This window comes from Castanea sativa, chromosome 10, assembly GCF_040712315.1.
Source record: "Castanea sativa cultivar Marrone di Chiusa Pesio chromosome 10, ASM4071231v1".
Classification (NCBI taxonomy): domain Eukaryota; kingdom Viridiplantae; phylum Streptophyta; class Magnoliopsida; order Fagales; family Fagaceae; genus Castanea; species Castanea sativa.
Window position 1 is genome coordinate 1,900,852 of NC_134022.1, and position 15,251 is coordinate 1,916,102.

At 34.8% G+C, this 15,251-nt stretch overlaps 1 protein-coding gene across 1 annotated transcript; it reads right to left on the reverse strand.

Moving 5' to 3' along the window:
- Window positions 1-3,998: 3,998 nt before the first annotated feature.
- On the reverse strand, window positions 3,999-14,256 carry LOC142611591 (UV-B-induced protein At3g17800, chloroplastic). Its single transcript, XM_075783665.1, has 3 exons — window positions 13,968-14,256; window positions 12,858-13,132; window positions 3,999-4,993 (listed from the first exon to the last, which is right to left on the reverse strand). Exons 1-3 carry the CDS (start codon window positions 14,085-14,087, stop codon window positions 4,174-4,176), a joined length of 1,215 nt encoding a protein of 404 aa, XP_075639780.1. The 5' UTR covers window positions 14,088-14,256; the 3' UTR covers window positions 3,999-4,173.
- Window positions 14,257-15,251: the final 995 nt, after the last annotated feature.

A 15,251-nucleotide genomic window follows, 5' to 3' on the forward strand; every position in this document is an offset into this window, starting at 1 on the left:
GAAGAAGAGGGAGACTAATGTCCTCTAAATCATTAAATCATATACTATCATATCATATATACTATATAATAAAAGTTGGATTTAGAATTTGTAGTTGAGCCAAGTGACTACTCTCACTAATTAGAAAATTAATTTTAAACTATTTGTTGGGATATATTTCTTCAAATTAAGAGATAATATATAACAACGGTTTAATTTAGGTAAAACTTTATCATTTATGTGGGGGCCTGAGGACCAAGGATGAAGATCAAGGAACAAAAGAGATATTAGTTATGATGAGGGCCGAGAACCCGAAGACTCGAGGACGAGGTTGCTTGAAGTACAAAGGGTAGACTGGTGATATATGACAAAGAGAGTGAAAATATCTGGTTTGAGGGTAGATAGCCTGTGGCCTCCGTATTGATTGCTCTGTACCTAGTTTCTTGGCCGCATTAAATGAAGAACAACAGTTTTATCAACCGCATTAATGTGGAGGTGACCTGAACTATGCAAAATTACAGCTAGCCAGTTCCTTTCTACTACCTTCTACAAGCAATCAAACAAGTGTCAACATGAGAAAGGGGTTAGGTGGGAGATGGACGTTGGAGATGCAAGGAAGAAGGAGTATATATAAAGATGAAAGGAGTTAGAGATAGGTGGGACGACGAAGAAAAGAGAAAGAAAAAGAACTCTGAAAACAGTAGGAATAGTGATAGTTGAATGTAGTATATTTATCCTCAGACAAGCTTGTTGGGGGGGGGGGGGGGGAAGGGGGGTTTCTGATTCCTTATATATTGAGTGGTATCCTCGGGACATATCTGTCGATTATTGTGCTGTTCCCTCTCTATAAATTCTTTGTTTTGGACCTAGGGTGATTGGATCCATTTGCAATTTTTGAGGTGGGCTTAATACCTTGGGTGGATTTTTGGTCCTTACAATTTAAATTTTATTCAAACTAAAAGTCTACTAAAAGTTATATATAAAAAAAATCTAAACTTAAAGGGAAAATTATAACTTACCCATATGTGGTTTAGCCGAAATTTAAGTTGCCTACATGTAGTTTGAAATTTGACATTTTAGTAAATTAATTCTACTCCAACTAAGAGTCTACTATTAATATTTTAAGAACAACTAATTAGTAAATTAATTTTATATATTTAAACTTCAACCGATTTAAACTCTTCAAACCAAAAGTTTATTATCAAAAATTTCTAAACTTAAATATTTCAACAATATTAAATTCTATTCAAACTAAAAGTCTATGATAAAAAATTATAAACTTAAATCCAAACAAGAACCCACATTTTCCTTCTAAAAAAAACCTTTTTAACTTTTACTCCAACTAAAATCTATTATTAACATTTTAAGAACAATTAATTAGTAAATTAATTTCATATTATTTGTTATTATATATTTCCTTAAATTAGGGAATAACACTTAACAAATGTTTGATTTAAATTTAAATAAAACTAAAAGTCGATCATCAAAATTTTTCAACTTATTAAATTAATATTTTATTAGGATGTTAAGGTGCAAAACTCTTAACTAAGGAATAAGATTTAACAATAATTTAATTTAGATAAAACTTTATCATCTAACTTTTAGAAATTTAAATTCCACTCCAACTAATAATCTATTATCAAAATTTTCATATATATATATATATATTAATCCATAGTTTTTCAATATAATTTCTCTTAATCAATAAAATCATCTATATAATTAAATCTCACACAATACACCCCACTTTATTGTATTTTTTCACTTTTTTTCTCAATATGCAACTTATGCTTTTGTTTTAATCTAATAAATTCATCTTACTTAGGGTCCGTTTGGATAAAATTAAAAACTGAAAACTGAAAACACTATAGCAAAATAATTTTTAAATGTGTGAATAGTATCGTAGGTCCCATTTTAATTTAAAAAAATCTGAAAAGTGCATGTATTGTTCATGAACAGTAACCGCACAATGGTGAACAGTGCGTCATGTCCCCTGGTTGAAATCTGTGCATAGGAAAAAAAAAAAAAAAAAAAGGTCTGAAACGTGAAAATCTCAAACGCAGACGCCAACCTTTCTGTCCAAACCCACCCTTAATGTTCATTGCTTTTGAATTTGTGTGCAAGATATTATGCCAAACAAAGTTTACTGTAAAAAAGCAAAGCATTGAACACCCATTTAAGTTCTTGGTTCTCTTATGTAAGTTTTTCTTTTATTTTTTATTCTCAAATGTTAAACTCTTTTGTGTATGTTTTGTTTTTTTGGTTTTCATTATTATATTTAATTTGTGAATGTGTTGATTTTTTTAATTAGACTATCACTAGGAAAAAAATTTGTATTGAGGAACTTCTTTTTTATAACTGTTTGTGCTGGTTAGAGTATAGATTAAATATGACACAAATAGAAACGATCAAACTCATTCATATCTTATATTAAGAAATTAACACAAAGCATAATGAGAATTTTCAAATATAAAGTAATTAAACACTGATAAAGCACAAACTCTAAACAATTAGAACTTAAAACAATTTTTTTATAAAAATTATTTACTTATTTTATCATTTATTATTATTATTTATTTATTTATTTTGTTTTAATTATTTATTAAAAATAGCTTAGATATGAATTTTCATCAGGCTGTGTATCATACAAAAATAATACTAGTTATAAGAGTAATGCTACAGTTACAAACTATTTTATAACATTTTTACAAACTGCTGATACTTGAGCCGTCCTTATTTGTGATGGATCATCCGCATGGGAGTTCAAAGTGGGAAGATCTTTAGACACCACATATAAAGAAAGGAAACCACGACAAGTGAAAACCTCAGAAGTGAAAGAAATCTTCCACGAGGTTAGGACGAAGCCTCGCAAATATGATCCTCTATTCCTCGATCTCCAAGGCAGCTAGTGTTTATGGAATGTCTCTACTCTATAGAATTGGATTTCGTAATTTAAAAAATAAATAATAAAAAGCCGACATTTTTTACAGCTGGGTGTTCAGAAATGTGAAAGTTAAAATTGCCTTCAAAGTCATCATTGAATCTTGAATTTCACTCCCGGATTCTAACATGGCACACCAAATCTAACATGGACAAACTTGGAATCAGGTATGCACAATTCAATTATTCAACAATCAGATTGCATGTTATTTGTCTTTTCAAATACAGGATATCAAATGTACGTCTAAATTGTTTCAGTCTCACTCAAAATTTTGTTTTATTCATTTTTCATCAACAATCTGCCAAATCCCTCCATTTAAAAAAAAAAAAAAAAGACCATGTGACTAATATTTTAGGTGTTGCTATCTTGCTGGCCTAATTGTTACAAGACTACAAAGGTCAGGATAACCAAAGATCATACTAACAACATATTCAAAACAGTAAGTCTATAGGTACTGTCTTTTTTCTGTTTGTGCTGTGGTAAAATGCATATGAGAGAGTCTGTGTTCAGTCAAAGAAATTAATGAGAAGTAGTAGGCATCCATGAAACAGAAGATTGTCCCATCAAAAAATAAAAAAATAAAAAACAGAAGGATTACAAACTTTTGGATTCGGGATAATATTGATACGATGGTATAATTCTTTCTCAAAGTACAAGAATTTCGGGAATCAAACTCAATATCTAAGCGTAACCCCTCCCCAAGCAAATTGTTTGCCTTTTTCATTAAGCTGTCTAAGAAAAAGTAGATAAATACATGGTGTACTTTACTTTTAGAAAGATTGAAAGGGGAACATACCCAACAGGTAGGGAGGAAGAGAGAGAAAACAAACCATATAAAACATATTTAGCTTGTCTCTAAGTATTAAAGAAGGAAAATTATTTTATGAGACTGTCTCATAAAACATATTTAGCCTGTCTCTAGATATTAAAGAAGGAAAATTATCTTATAAGACTGTCTCATGAGATAAATTCACTTCTAATTTTCAAAAACCTAGTAACTAATAATTTCTTGGAAATAGTTGTAATCTCGCTCTCTCCTATTTACATTTTTCTTTACTTTCTCTAAGCATTTGGGCCAGGAGCTTTAACTTGTTATGTAATTCTATATATTTCAGTATCTAAAATGAACATGGTATGTATCTCTTGGATACAAAATATCTAACTATTTTATATACTGGAAATCCATTACAACATGCTCGATACAGCACAAACTATACAGCCTCGGTGAGCATTAAATAGAGCTAATACTGTTTTTAGCTTTTTACAAAATGGTATTTAGATTCAACATAGCTTTCCGCAGCCCATAGAAATGATCCAAATGCAACTGCCTCCAAGACTAGCATTGTCAATCCAGTGAAAGTAATTGCAAGTACTTCATCATTAGAAGTGTCAATTGAACCATCCTCTGCAATCCGAATGTCAGGCCTCCCAAACAGGGCTTGCGTCTGCTTTTCAATCAAAGAAATAGCTTCTTTGGATCTTATAGTAGCATATCTCTGAAGAGTCTCTGCATCCAAGTACATAACATAGGATCTCAGTTGGTATGATTTGCCTTCACCAGTATTCATGAAATTTCCCCCATCACTCTCACCACCATCATCAGGAAACACCCGGATCAATGAGTCAGGATCCCAGAGCTGCTTTGTTGGAACTGGTTCATCAAAACTTACCTGGTCTTTACTTAAACCATCAGTAAGGGTTTTCATGGTTCTTTCGAGTTGAAACCGTTCATCAACTCTTTTAAGAAAATATCCATACATTATTGAAGCAGCATACAGCTTTCCAAGCTTGATTTTGCTCATCTGAACAACTGTATCAAGAGGTCCCACAAGTCGCTCTCCAAGTACAAGAGATAAGTGGCTCTGTATCATCTCAAAAGCTTGTGGGGAATGAACAGATTCAAGCTTTTGTTCCTGGTTAGGCCAAGAATCCAGTAGCGCAATAGGATCTGAGGGTTCTGATATCTTAGGGATCATCAGAATGTCCTTGTCCATAAATTTCTGTATAATTAAGCAGTATATTATCTCTTCCAGTGTCTTACGCCTTTCTTTCTCTCTGACTTCAGAAATTCTCCTAAAATACACAATTTTAGTTAAATCAGCTACAATATATTACCAGCAGGTGAACAATTTAGCAGGCAACTGGGGTATATTATTTAACCCCCCCCCCCCCCCCAACAAAAAAGGATACAATGATGCAAGCCAATACACCTGTAAAAGAAATTGATTATTTTTATAGATCTTTATAGCCTTTTGTGCACTATTGCCAGTGGTTGATGCAAGAATTAACTCTAAAAATGGGGGCTCATGTTTGAGAAACAAAAGAATAAAACAAAGCAATAGGAACTACAAATGAGCACTGAGAGTTGCTTGAAATCAACAAGAAGCAGGAAAACCTAGGAATTAGTACCTAAGTTGCCAGGAATTAGCAACCAATATTGGGAAATTCCAACAAAAAATTTTATTCATCAATCATGTCTCCCACAATGTTTTTCCAGAGCCCTAAGTGGAGCTTCTAGGGTTACAACAAATAAGAGGAAAGAAACAATAGAACCAAAATAAAATTCAAACAAAACAAAATCAATCAGCATTAATTCTTGCTCGGCCCTCTACATCATTCTCTTTTGGTTGGCGAAAACTCGACCTTGAGTTTTTAAGGAGAACTTGATACTTGATACTTGCTACAACTCTTGATGCACTTTTGACAGCACTGAGAACAAAGAATCCTTCTATTATACCATATAATTGAATTAGTTTGAAATGATAAGCATGCATTTAGATTAGCTTTTTTCTTTTCACTTATTAGCTTATTTACTTATATACAACTTTTTAAAGCCTTGTTTTTTCTAGGTACAACTCTACTTATACCCACTTTCAGCAAATAAGCAAAATGCTATCAAGGTGGAGTCAAGTGTTACAAATGATACAGCCTTATCTTGAACATAAGAAGCATCATTGTACCAAGCCTTTCAACTTCAAGCACCAAGAGGGTTGATGAGTAGCAGATGCATCAAACTCATTTTTTCATTTTTTCACAATACGAGCACCCTAATTCTTTGCAATCTTGTTTAACTTTCTCTTTGTCAAGTAGTGACTCTCCAATAGATTGTATTAGATCCCCCACGCATAGTTCAGGGTGTGTTAATTCTAAATTTGCTGGCACTTGCATTTCTTTTTCAACACTAGGTTATGGTAGTACTACGTGTTCCTAATCACCAAAATCTCATTGAAGGATTAGGATGCTCACAAGTAACACTTGCTTCAAGTCTGGAATCACCTTATGGAACACAGAGAAAGGAAAAACCTTGGATTCCACCACATCAAAGTCATTTGAAATCACAAAATCAATGTGTGGAATCAGCATAATCTCATCTAGAACCATAGGAAGCACTGTGGTTTCAACCTCTTCAACTTCACCAAGATGTAGATCTTCAAGCATTATGGAGGGTCGATCAAAAGCACAATCAACAAATTCAACTTTCACATCATGTACACACTTTAACATAATACTCTCTTGAGAAACCATCTCTTCACCTTGCTCTTCAAAAGGTTTGTTTCCTTGTACGCATGTTAGACCAACACTTGTTGGGGCTTGTGCGTCTTTGTCGACATTAGGCTCTAGCGTTACTTGAATGTTTCTCCACTACCAAGATCCCATCATCAATATTGTCTTCTATGGGGGCAACAATAATTTCACTCTAATCTATCATCCTTGGTTTCCCAGTTGAATCAGTTTATGTCTTCACTTGCTTCACTTGTCAGGCCAAGTCTTGGACACTTTTCATTAGTTTTTCAAATAATTCCTTTAATTCCTTGAAGTTTTGACGAAAGATAAATTGTCCAAAAGTGCACTGAGGACATGAAATGGGTTCAAAGCATGCAATTGGCTGGCTATTCCATTTCCCCGTACCGTTACTTTGATCTTGAAAATTACCACACTGAGATTGGGGTAGATACTTAGCTCGAAATTATGGTTACAAATATTCATCACAAAACTTTTCTTTCATATCTTCCCATGCAGTAATGAGAGGTTCATACTTTATATAGTGCATGTATTCGAGATCCTTTACTTATCAAAAAAAAATGTATTCGAGATCCTCATAGAAAATTTGTGCTCCATCTCTTGACTTCAACTTTGCACACCTAACTTTTATGTCATCCGCAAAATTTGCTTTTTCAAAGAATCGCTCCATCCTATTAATCCAGTTGACCTAATCCCATGAATTATTTTTACAACCATCAAAATAAGGTGTTTTTTATATTACCATTGCTCAATGAACAAGAATCTTGACTACTTAATTTGATGTTGAAAATTGAAGAACACTACACGGGTTGACTTCTACATTCTAGGTTTAATCGGCTAATCTGACTTCCTTTTTGGAAATTGGGTTAATGGGCTGACCAGGTGGGACTAGGCTTGGCTTTCTCTTCTTCTTTCGAAAATTGGGTTGGGTCAGGTTTTTTTTTAAATAAACTAAGTTTTTATTTTTTTTGAGAAAGTAAAATAAACTAAGTTGGTTTACAAGTTTGGGATTTTTTTTGGGACCATGTTAGGAAATGATGGGTTAAAGTTTTACTCAAGAGAAAAATAAACTATGTTTGGGTCACACTAGATCGGGTAATGTTTTAGAAACAAGTGTGCTATAGTCTTAAAACAAAAGAGCTAGGTGACAAGTTGCCGAGATCAGATAGATGGGTTCCTAGGGGACTTGCAGCGGCACGACAATGAGCAAGTGATGGTCATGGCGGCATGAGGCAAGGATGGAAGGTGCCCGAGGTGGGTCGCTGCAACTGGGGCTTGCAAGTATGTACAGTGGTAGTCACAGCAGCAAGCAAGAATCAATGGAGGTGGATATCTGGCGTGAAAAAGGCCAAAAATTGACAATCTAGGGTCAGTGGCGACTGGACTTCTACTCTGTCTTCATGGTTGCAAAAGGGTTTGGTGATTTGAGTGTGGACTTAGAATTTGTGGCCGTGGGGTTGGGGCCTTGGGTGGTAGGGATGTTTGTATCAATGGTGGTGATATGGTGGTGCTAGAAAAAATTTTGTGGGGTTTTATAGTAGTGGTAAGAAGACAACAGTGATTGGGATTTCTGATGGGTTGGTTCAGAGTGGCTTCATGACTGCAGTTCAGCAGATTTTTTTTGGGTGTGATTTTCTTCTAGTTCTGGATTGACTATAGTGGTGTTTCATGCTTCAAACAAATCGTATTTTGCTCTAATACCAAAAATGACGCAAGACAACCAAAAAAATTGAACAAGAAAATTAAAAGACAGGAAAATATAGGGATATGACCTAAGATTCAACATCTAGGCCTGGCTTGGAATCAAGCACCAAGAGGGAGAACCACTAGGAGTCAGCACCTAGAGCGGAATTGGAGTCAACACCAAACCAAAGAGACCAAAAGACCATTTTTCATTCATCAAAATATTAAATATCTCCCAAGAGGAGTACAACAGTTTGCTTATAAAGGATTGCTAAACCTTAGTTCTAATAGTGTAGGAAACCCTAATTGCCTCATTACAAAAAATAACATTGCTTCCAAATTAAAATACTAATAGTTAAATAAACTGCTAGGACTTAAAACATAAAAATACAATTGACCTGGAAACATAAATAATACTAAACAAAAATCTTCTTGCATCTCCCGCATCAGTAGTATTGATACTTTTTCAAAGGTACAAAAAAAGTGAAATTGCTCCAATGTTTTCATCACATCATCTTTTACTACATGCTAGCATGTTTGAAAAAAAGCCATCATAAAACCATTAGGCTTAGGCTTAGGCTTAGGCACTTTATCACCACTCATCTCTTTCACGGCTTCCAATACTTCCTCTTCCCCAAAGGGAACCACCAAACCCTTTGACTTATCCACATCAAGAGCATCAAAATGCATCCCATCTAGCATTGATCTCCACAGGGTAGATTCAAAATAAAGTTTTTCATAAAACTGAACAATACCTAAACAACACCTGCACATATGGCCTCTTGAGTTGTGGCTATTGTTCTATCCATAGAAATAGACCCGATGAAATTATTTCTGCGGTGAGAATTTGCCATTCGATGAAAAAATTTAGTGTTTTGATTTCCCTCCCTTACACAACACTCAGGATTTTTGTCTCCAACTAATTTCTTCCATGAGCATAACTTTTTGAAATTCACTTCTCTTTTGATCCCACATTAGTTTCTCCTCATCACACAAACTATGAGATTCTTCTCTAGCATCCAATGCTGCTATCTCTCGTAAGAGATCTTGCTTGCTGATCCCAACATGCCCAAACACCTCTTTATTCCACAACTTCAAATCTTGTTTCAAAGCCTTTAATTTTTGACACACAACATGATTTGAAGATCCTTGAAAAAAATAGCCCTGCCACCATTGTTTCACTCTCCACGAATCCATCACATTTTAGCCACATGTTCTCAAACTTAAAATAGGATTTACCTCATTTAATATTACCACTATCAAGTATAACAAGAAAGCGGTTAGATTAAGGGTGAGGCAGTAGACTTTGAGCTAAATCAGAAAATGTTCCTCCCAATCTCAAGTGACCAGAAAAAAAAAAAAAAAAAAATCTAATCTCAATATGGACAGAGTTTCCTGATTGTTTGACCATGTAAAATGTCCACCTATCAATGGTAAATCCATCAGGCCATGCTCGGAAATAAAATCATAAAATTCCCACATTACAAGCACCAGGCACTGAGCCTCCTCCTCTCACCCACTCACTCTGGAATGTGACAACATTAAAATCACCCCAATGCACAATGGTAACCCCCACCAACTATTGATGCATGTAAGTTCATAGTTCACTGATGACCTCAAGCTTTGTAACTCTCAAAGACCTCTTTGGCCTGACCCATAATTTTTTATAGGTGTTGTTTGTACCCTCCATTTAGCTTCAATGGCCATAAACAAATTAATGGCTTCCTCCTCAAAACCATCAAAAGATAACCCAAAAATCTACTAAAGCCCCTAATTCTCCTTATTGCCCAATCAAATGGATTGCGAGAAACACTGACCTCATCACCTTTGTAGAGCATGTTCAACGGGCTCATATCTAAGGTTGCACTCTCCTCTATAGTTGGAACCATAACCCAGTGTGCTGCATTAAGTCACTCTTCAGTGTCAGTGCTGTTGTCATGTATCCCAGCTTGGGTCATGGTCAATCCCATTGGAACTTCTGAAATGCATCCTGGCTTGGGTCGAAGATGTCTTTTGATTGAACCCTTTATCACACTATAGAGAAAGATGTGAGTAAATATCTTTCATTGCTCCCAGCAAATAAGAATTCAAATCAGAGATGGTGGGGCTAATAGGATACAACATCAATCGGAGAAAAGACACCGACCGCAAAGTCAATGCTACTTGCCCCTTCGTTGTCAACGTCAAACCAAAGAGACAAACCCCATGAGATATGAGAATGGCTCTACGTTCCAGAATTCGCAAGCATCGTCTTGCTACCGCGAGTTTAGGGACAAGGCTCGCTTGACCTGCCTTTGAGCACTCTCCCACTTCATATGTGCTTGGGCCTGATAGAATTGGGCTGAAATAAGGTCCATTTCTTTGGTCATTCAGTGGTTGTAGACCCACTAAAAGAGAAGGGATAAAATTTGGGCCCAGACCCATATTTTCACTATTAAGACAATCAATTTTTTTTTACTAATGGTTACTTGTGGATTCCATTTAAAATTTTATATGTCACCTTTATTGTAATCCCATGAGACCCACCTCTTCCTCCCTCAACCACCTCCACCCTCAAGTCATTCCTTATCCAATGCAGCCTTTCCTTATCCAACATGAATTCCAAATATAACACTCCTTCCCATTATCATTTTCATTTGAATTTTAACTAAACTGTAACGTGAATCTTTTTTTAATTTCTTCCAGAATTTTCTCTCCAACTTTAACATTTTCAATAACGCGCCAATCACTCCCATTCCCACCTCCCACAGCTATCTGACTAGGTTTACCACCAATCTTTTCAACTGGCACCATTTTTATGGGCTTTATATGGCTGGGTTTCACCACTTCCTCCTCCCCTAACCGCCACTTCCCCTTGCCATTGACAATAGGTTGCCATGGTTGCTCCATGCAGCTAGTCTTCTCTTGCCCTTTCACCACTTCTGGGAAAGATTGAGAGATTTAAATCTCTGAATTGCGCTTATGCTTCTAGGCAATAGCTTTTTCCTGACGTAAACCTACCAAAGCATATTGATTGGGTTCTAGCAACTTTGTTAATTCAAGCCCAAAACCCTTCCAACCACTTTTTTCCTTGCCTTTAGGTATGATGATAGACCTCCTTAACCCGCCAACCTTGACTTCAGCCTCAACTAGATATTGCCCAAAATAATTGAGCACCATTGAAATGTGTAAGCGGTATCACCTTCCTTGAACATAAAGAATTGTTTGGGGTTAACCCCAACAACAGTAAGTTCAATATTATTCATCAACCACAGGGCAACACTGTGCAACTTTCTTCCCCATAACCACTGATTTCATGAAGTTCTTACCCCGTTCAAAAATCCATCCATAAAACAGAAAAACTTCCCCCTTCCTCTACCACCAGTTGGAATAATTTAGATTCAATGAAGAAACTATGAATCCCATCCATACCGGACTCCCAAGAAATTTGGGGACATTTTTGGCTAATTTGAGAGAGAGAGAGAGAGAGAGAGAGAGAGAGAGAGAGAGAGAGAGAAAACCTAGAGGCCATATGAAGACCTACAAGAAGAGTAGAAGACTAACCAAAAAATGAGACCTACAAAACTAAAGATAAGGATAAAGAATCAATGAAGTAAGGGTATTCAGGGTGGTGGCTACCATTTAGATTGTAGACAAAGCACATGTTCTGAACTTCAAAGTGACAATGTTTGTATCTAATATTGAATGCTAAATTCTCCAAGGGTTCTTCAAGAATTATTTCACAGACGTATCAGAACAGCAAAATTAATTCCACCCCAAGAGCAAATAAGCTTATCATCTTGGTATTTTTGAGGCACTAGAAAAGGTTAAACGCTAATTTATAATTCCCAGCACAGCAACCATCATATTAATTTAAAACCTCTCGAAATGGAAGATACAAGCTTCAGGATTGATGATTGAAGCTGGGGACACAAGCATGGTAAGAAAAATCCATATTAACGAAATCTCTCAAAAAAATTTCATAGAAGGGACACTACTAAATTCAATACTGACCAAGAGCCAAAGAGAATATACTACATTCCGAACAATAATAAATTCAAGTTGTTTGAATTCATCCTCAAAGATGCTTTCATAGTCTAATATATTGTTTCTTCCAGTATTGTTTCCTCCTTTTTTCTTACTATTGGTAAGTACACACGCACCCAATGGGCATTGAACCCATGACCTCACCCTCCCCAAAGAATATTGGTTACTTCTAATCAAGTCTTTGACTTTATAGAAATCAGCATCACACACACACACACACACATGTATAAGTTTGCTATTCCTCAACCAAGGAACATGTAACCCAATATCCCTAATGCTAATCTATCAATAACTTAAGAGAGCATTGAAATATCTCCGTGAATATATATTCCTTTCATAAGTAAAATTCGAATGGAACTCATCACAATATATAATTATGAGGCACCCATAAATTCCATAATGAACTTGACACAAAAAGGCTATACTTCATTCCTAACAAAAATGACCTCAAGTTGTTTTAAGGTAGCCTCAGAGATCCTCTCATATTCTAGTTTACTGTTTTTTTCTGGTGTCCACCACCTCTGAATGAAATCGTTAATAGTACAAAAGTCTGCATACATCAAGCGAACTGCAAGACATTATCTGTAATGCTATCCCTTTGTTAGGAATCAAAGGAATTCCAAAACTTAAAAAATGAATAGTTGAATTAATATGATCAATTACAGAATACTAATAAATATGGGGGAGTGGAGATGAGAATACTTACTTGTAGAGGAGATCTTGAGAGGAAGGAGTTTCTTCTCTCTGGGCATCGCTATGAGTTTGAAGGTTCTCAATTTGCTGATCAACAGCTGCAGGAAGTAGATGAGGATGGGTTTGCAAAATTTGCGCCAAAAGCTGTCCAACTGAGGATTCAAATTCAAGAGGAGCAAATCGTGACAAATTATCGCTTGAATCCCCCGAGGCTTTAACGGCAAGGCCTTTTGCTCGACATTTGTGCAGTCCAGTTCCTAGCTTGGTAAAGCAAACCGAAGGACAGCTCTAGAAAAGAATGAACTTTTGTTTGAGATACAGAAACAAGCATCCCAACACATGGATCTGTAAAGAGTAATTATACAATACTCTAGGAGTAAAACAAAGTTGTACTCCCTCCTCCTCTCGCACCCATGAATAATGAGTAAGCACTATCATATTCATAGGGAATTTCACATCAAGTTTGGGACTCTCTAAAATCAATGAGCCCCTAATATTATGATTTTAAATAACAAAGTATAGCAATTGTGTGGTCCAGTCTAAAATGTATGAATTTGACTAAAAGGATTTCTTACTATTTTTCTCTCTAAGTATTAAACCTCAATCTGATACTCTAGAAAAATTAAAATTAAAAATGATGATCTTATGATTCTTATCGTCTTCTCTCTTTTTTTTTAGAAAGTTTCAACCTATAGCGTCCGCTTTTAATAATAACTCTTTATCATCTGACCAAAACAATAATCGATTCTTGATATAAGCGAAAATTTAACCCAAAATACCTTATCCAACCCATAGCGACTTAACCAATTGAGCTAACTGGAACCAACTTATGATTCTTATCTATGAAAAAACAAAAAATTCAACTACATAGACTCAATAATTATAAGGAAACTTCCATTTTAAATTCTCATAAGCTCTAAAAAAACTACATAAGAGATGAATTTTCATCCTTTTGTTTTCCTTTGGCTACATTGTTTGAGTGACAAAGCATATATGAATTTTCAATTGGCAGGCACATACATAAGAGTAAAAGAGGTTTTAGGTATAATAATAATAAAAAAAGTAAGAGAGTATAGAGAAAAGAAAAAAAAGAGAGCAAAGCATATATGTATAGTATACTTACTTTGGAAGAAAATCGAGAAGAAAGGAAGAAGTGGTTGGAATCGGAGAGTGCGTGGGACTTGAGATTGATGGGCGACGGAATTGCGACCAAAACATCGCTCATAGCTCCTGTAATCTGCATTCTTATTATCTACGCTCGCTCTAGGGCTTTTTCTTTCACCACAAACTCACTCAGACAGACTCTGTTTTTATTTTATTTTTATAAGTACTTTTTGGTAGTTAATAAAACTGTCGGAGTTTTACTTTTACTTTCCATGATTTTTTCTTTTTAAAATTTTAGCACTATGCATAATTTTTAAAGAGAAATGATATGTCCACAATATTTTTACAACATTTTTACAACAAATTTTAAGTGGCAGGTTGTTACTGGTTGTTATTATTGGGGCAAAAAAATAATCTTAGTGTTAAGTTCAAATTTGAACCAATAATAACTAACCACTTATGATTTGTTGTAAAAATATTGTGGACGTAGCACCTCTCATTTTTAAAATTGGACTGAACTGAAAAACCATGATTTAAGTTATGTTTAGATAATTTTAAAAACCGTTTACAAAAATAACTGTAGCAAATAATTTTAAAATAAGACTAAACTATGCACACGTGGATTCCAACAAAGTTGGACAAACTGTTTACGCAACTAAATGTTGAGATGTGCACACTACACAGTGGCTGAAATGGACAAACACGTGCACACAATGGTTGAACTACATGAATGGACAAATTGCATAGTACATGTAGGTCCCAGCAAGGATGGACAAATGCAAAAATGCAAACGTGAGGGTGAGACGCTGTATCCAAACGTTACCTTAATCCGGTTCAGTTCTATTTAAAAACCAAAAATTCCAAAAATAATAATAAAAAGAAAAAAGTTCTCCCTAATATAATAATTCTCGTATGTGACAATAATGATAGGTAGAAGTATGCAGTAAAACATTTCCCTAATAATAATAACTAGTCCCTAACTTGCGTGATACACGAAAAAACTATTGACTCTAAAAAAAATCCAACAATATATAAATAGATATTCTGAAAAAAAAAAAATAATTGAAATTAATCTAAACAAATAATTAATCAAACAAAAATACAGCTTTTAATAAGAAAACAAAAAATCAGATGAACCTAAATAAAAAGTATTTAAAGTGAAAAATTAAGATCAATCTACTGAGACGCAAAGACCAAAAATCCCAAGACTTAAAACTTCAAAATTTATAGAATCCTCAAATTCTACTTCAAAACCAAACCAAATTCAACAAATTTATATATATCATACCAAATAAAAATTTAT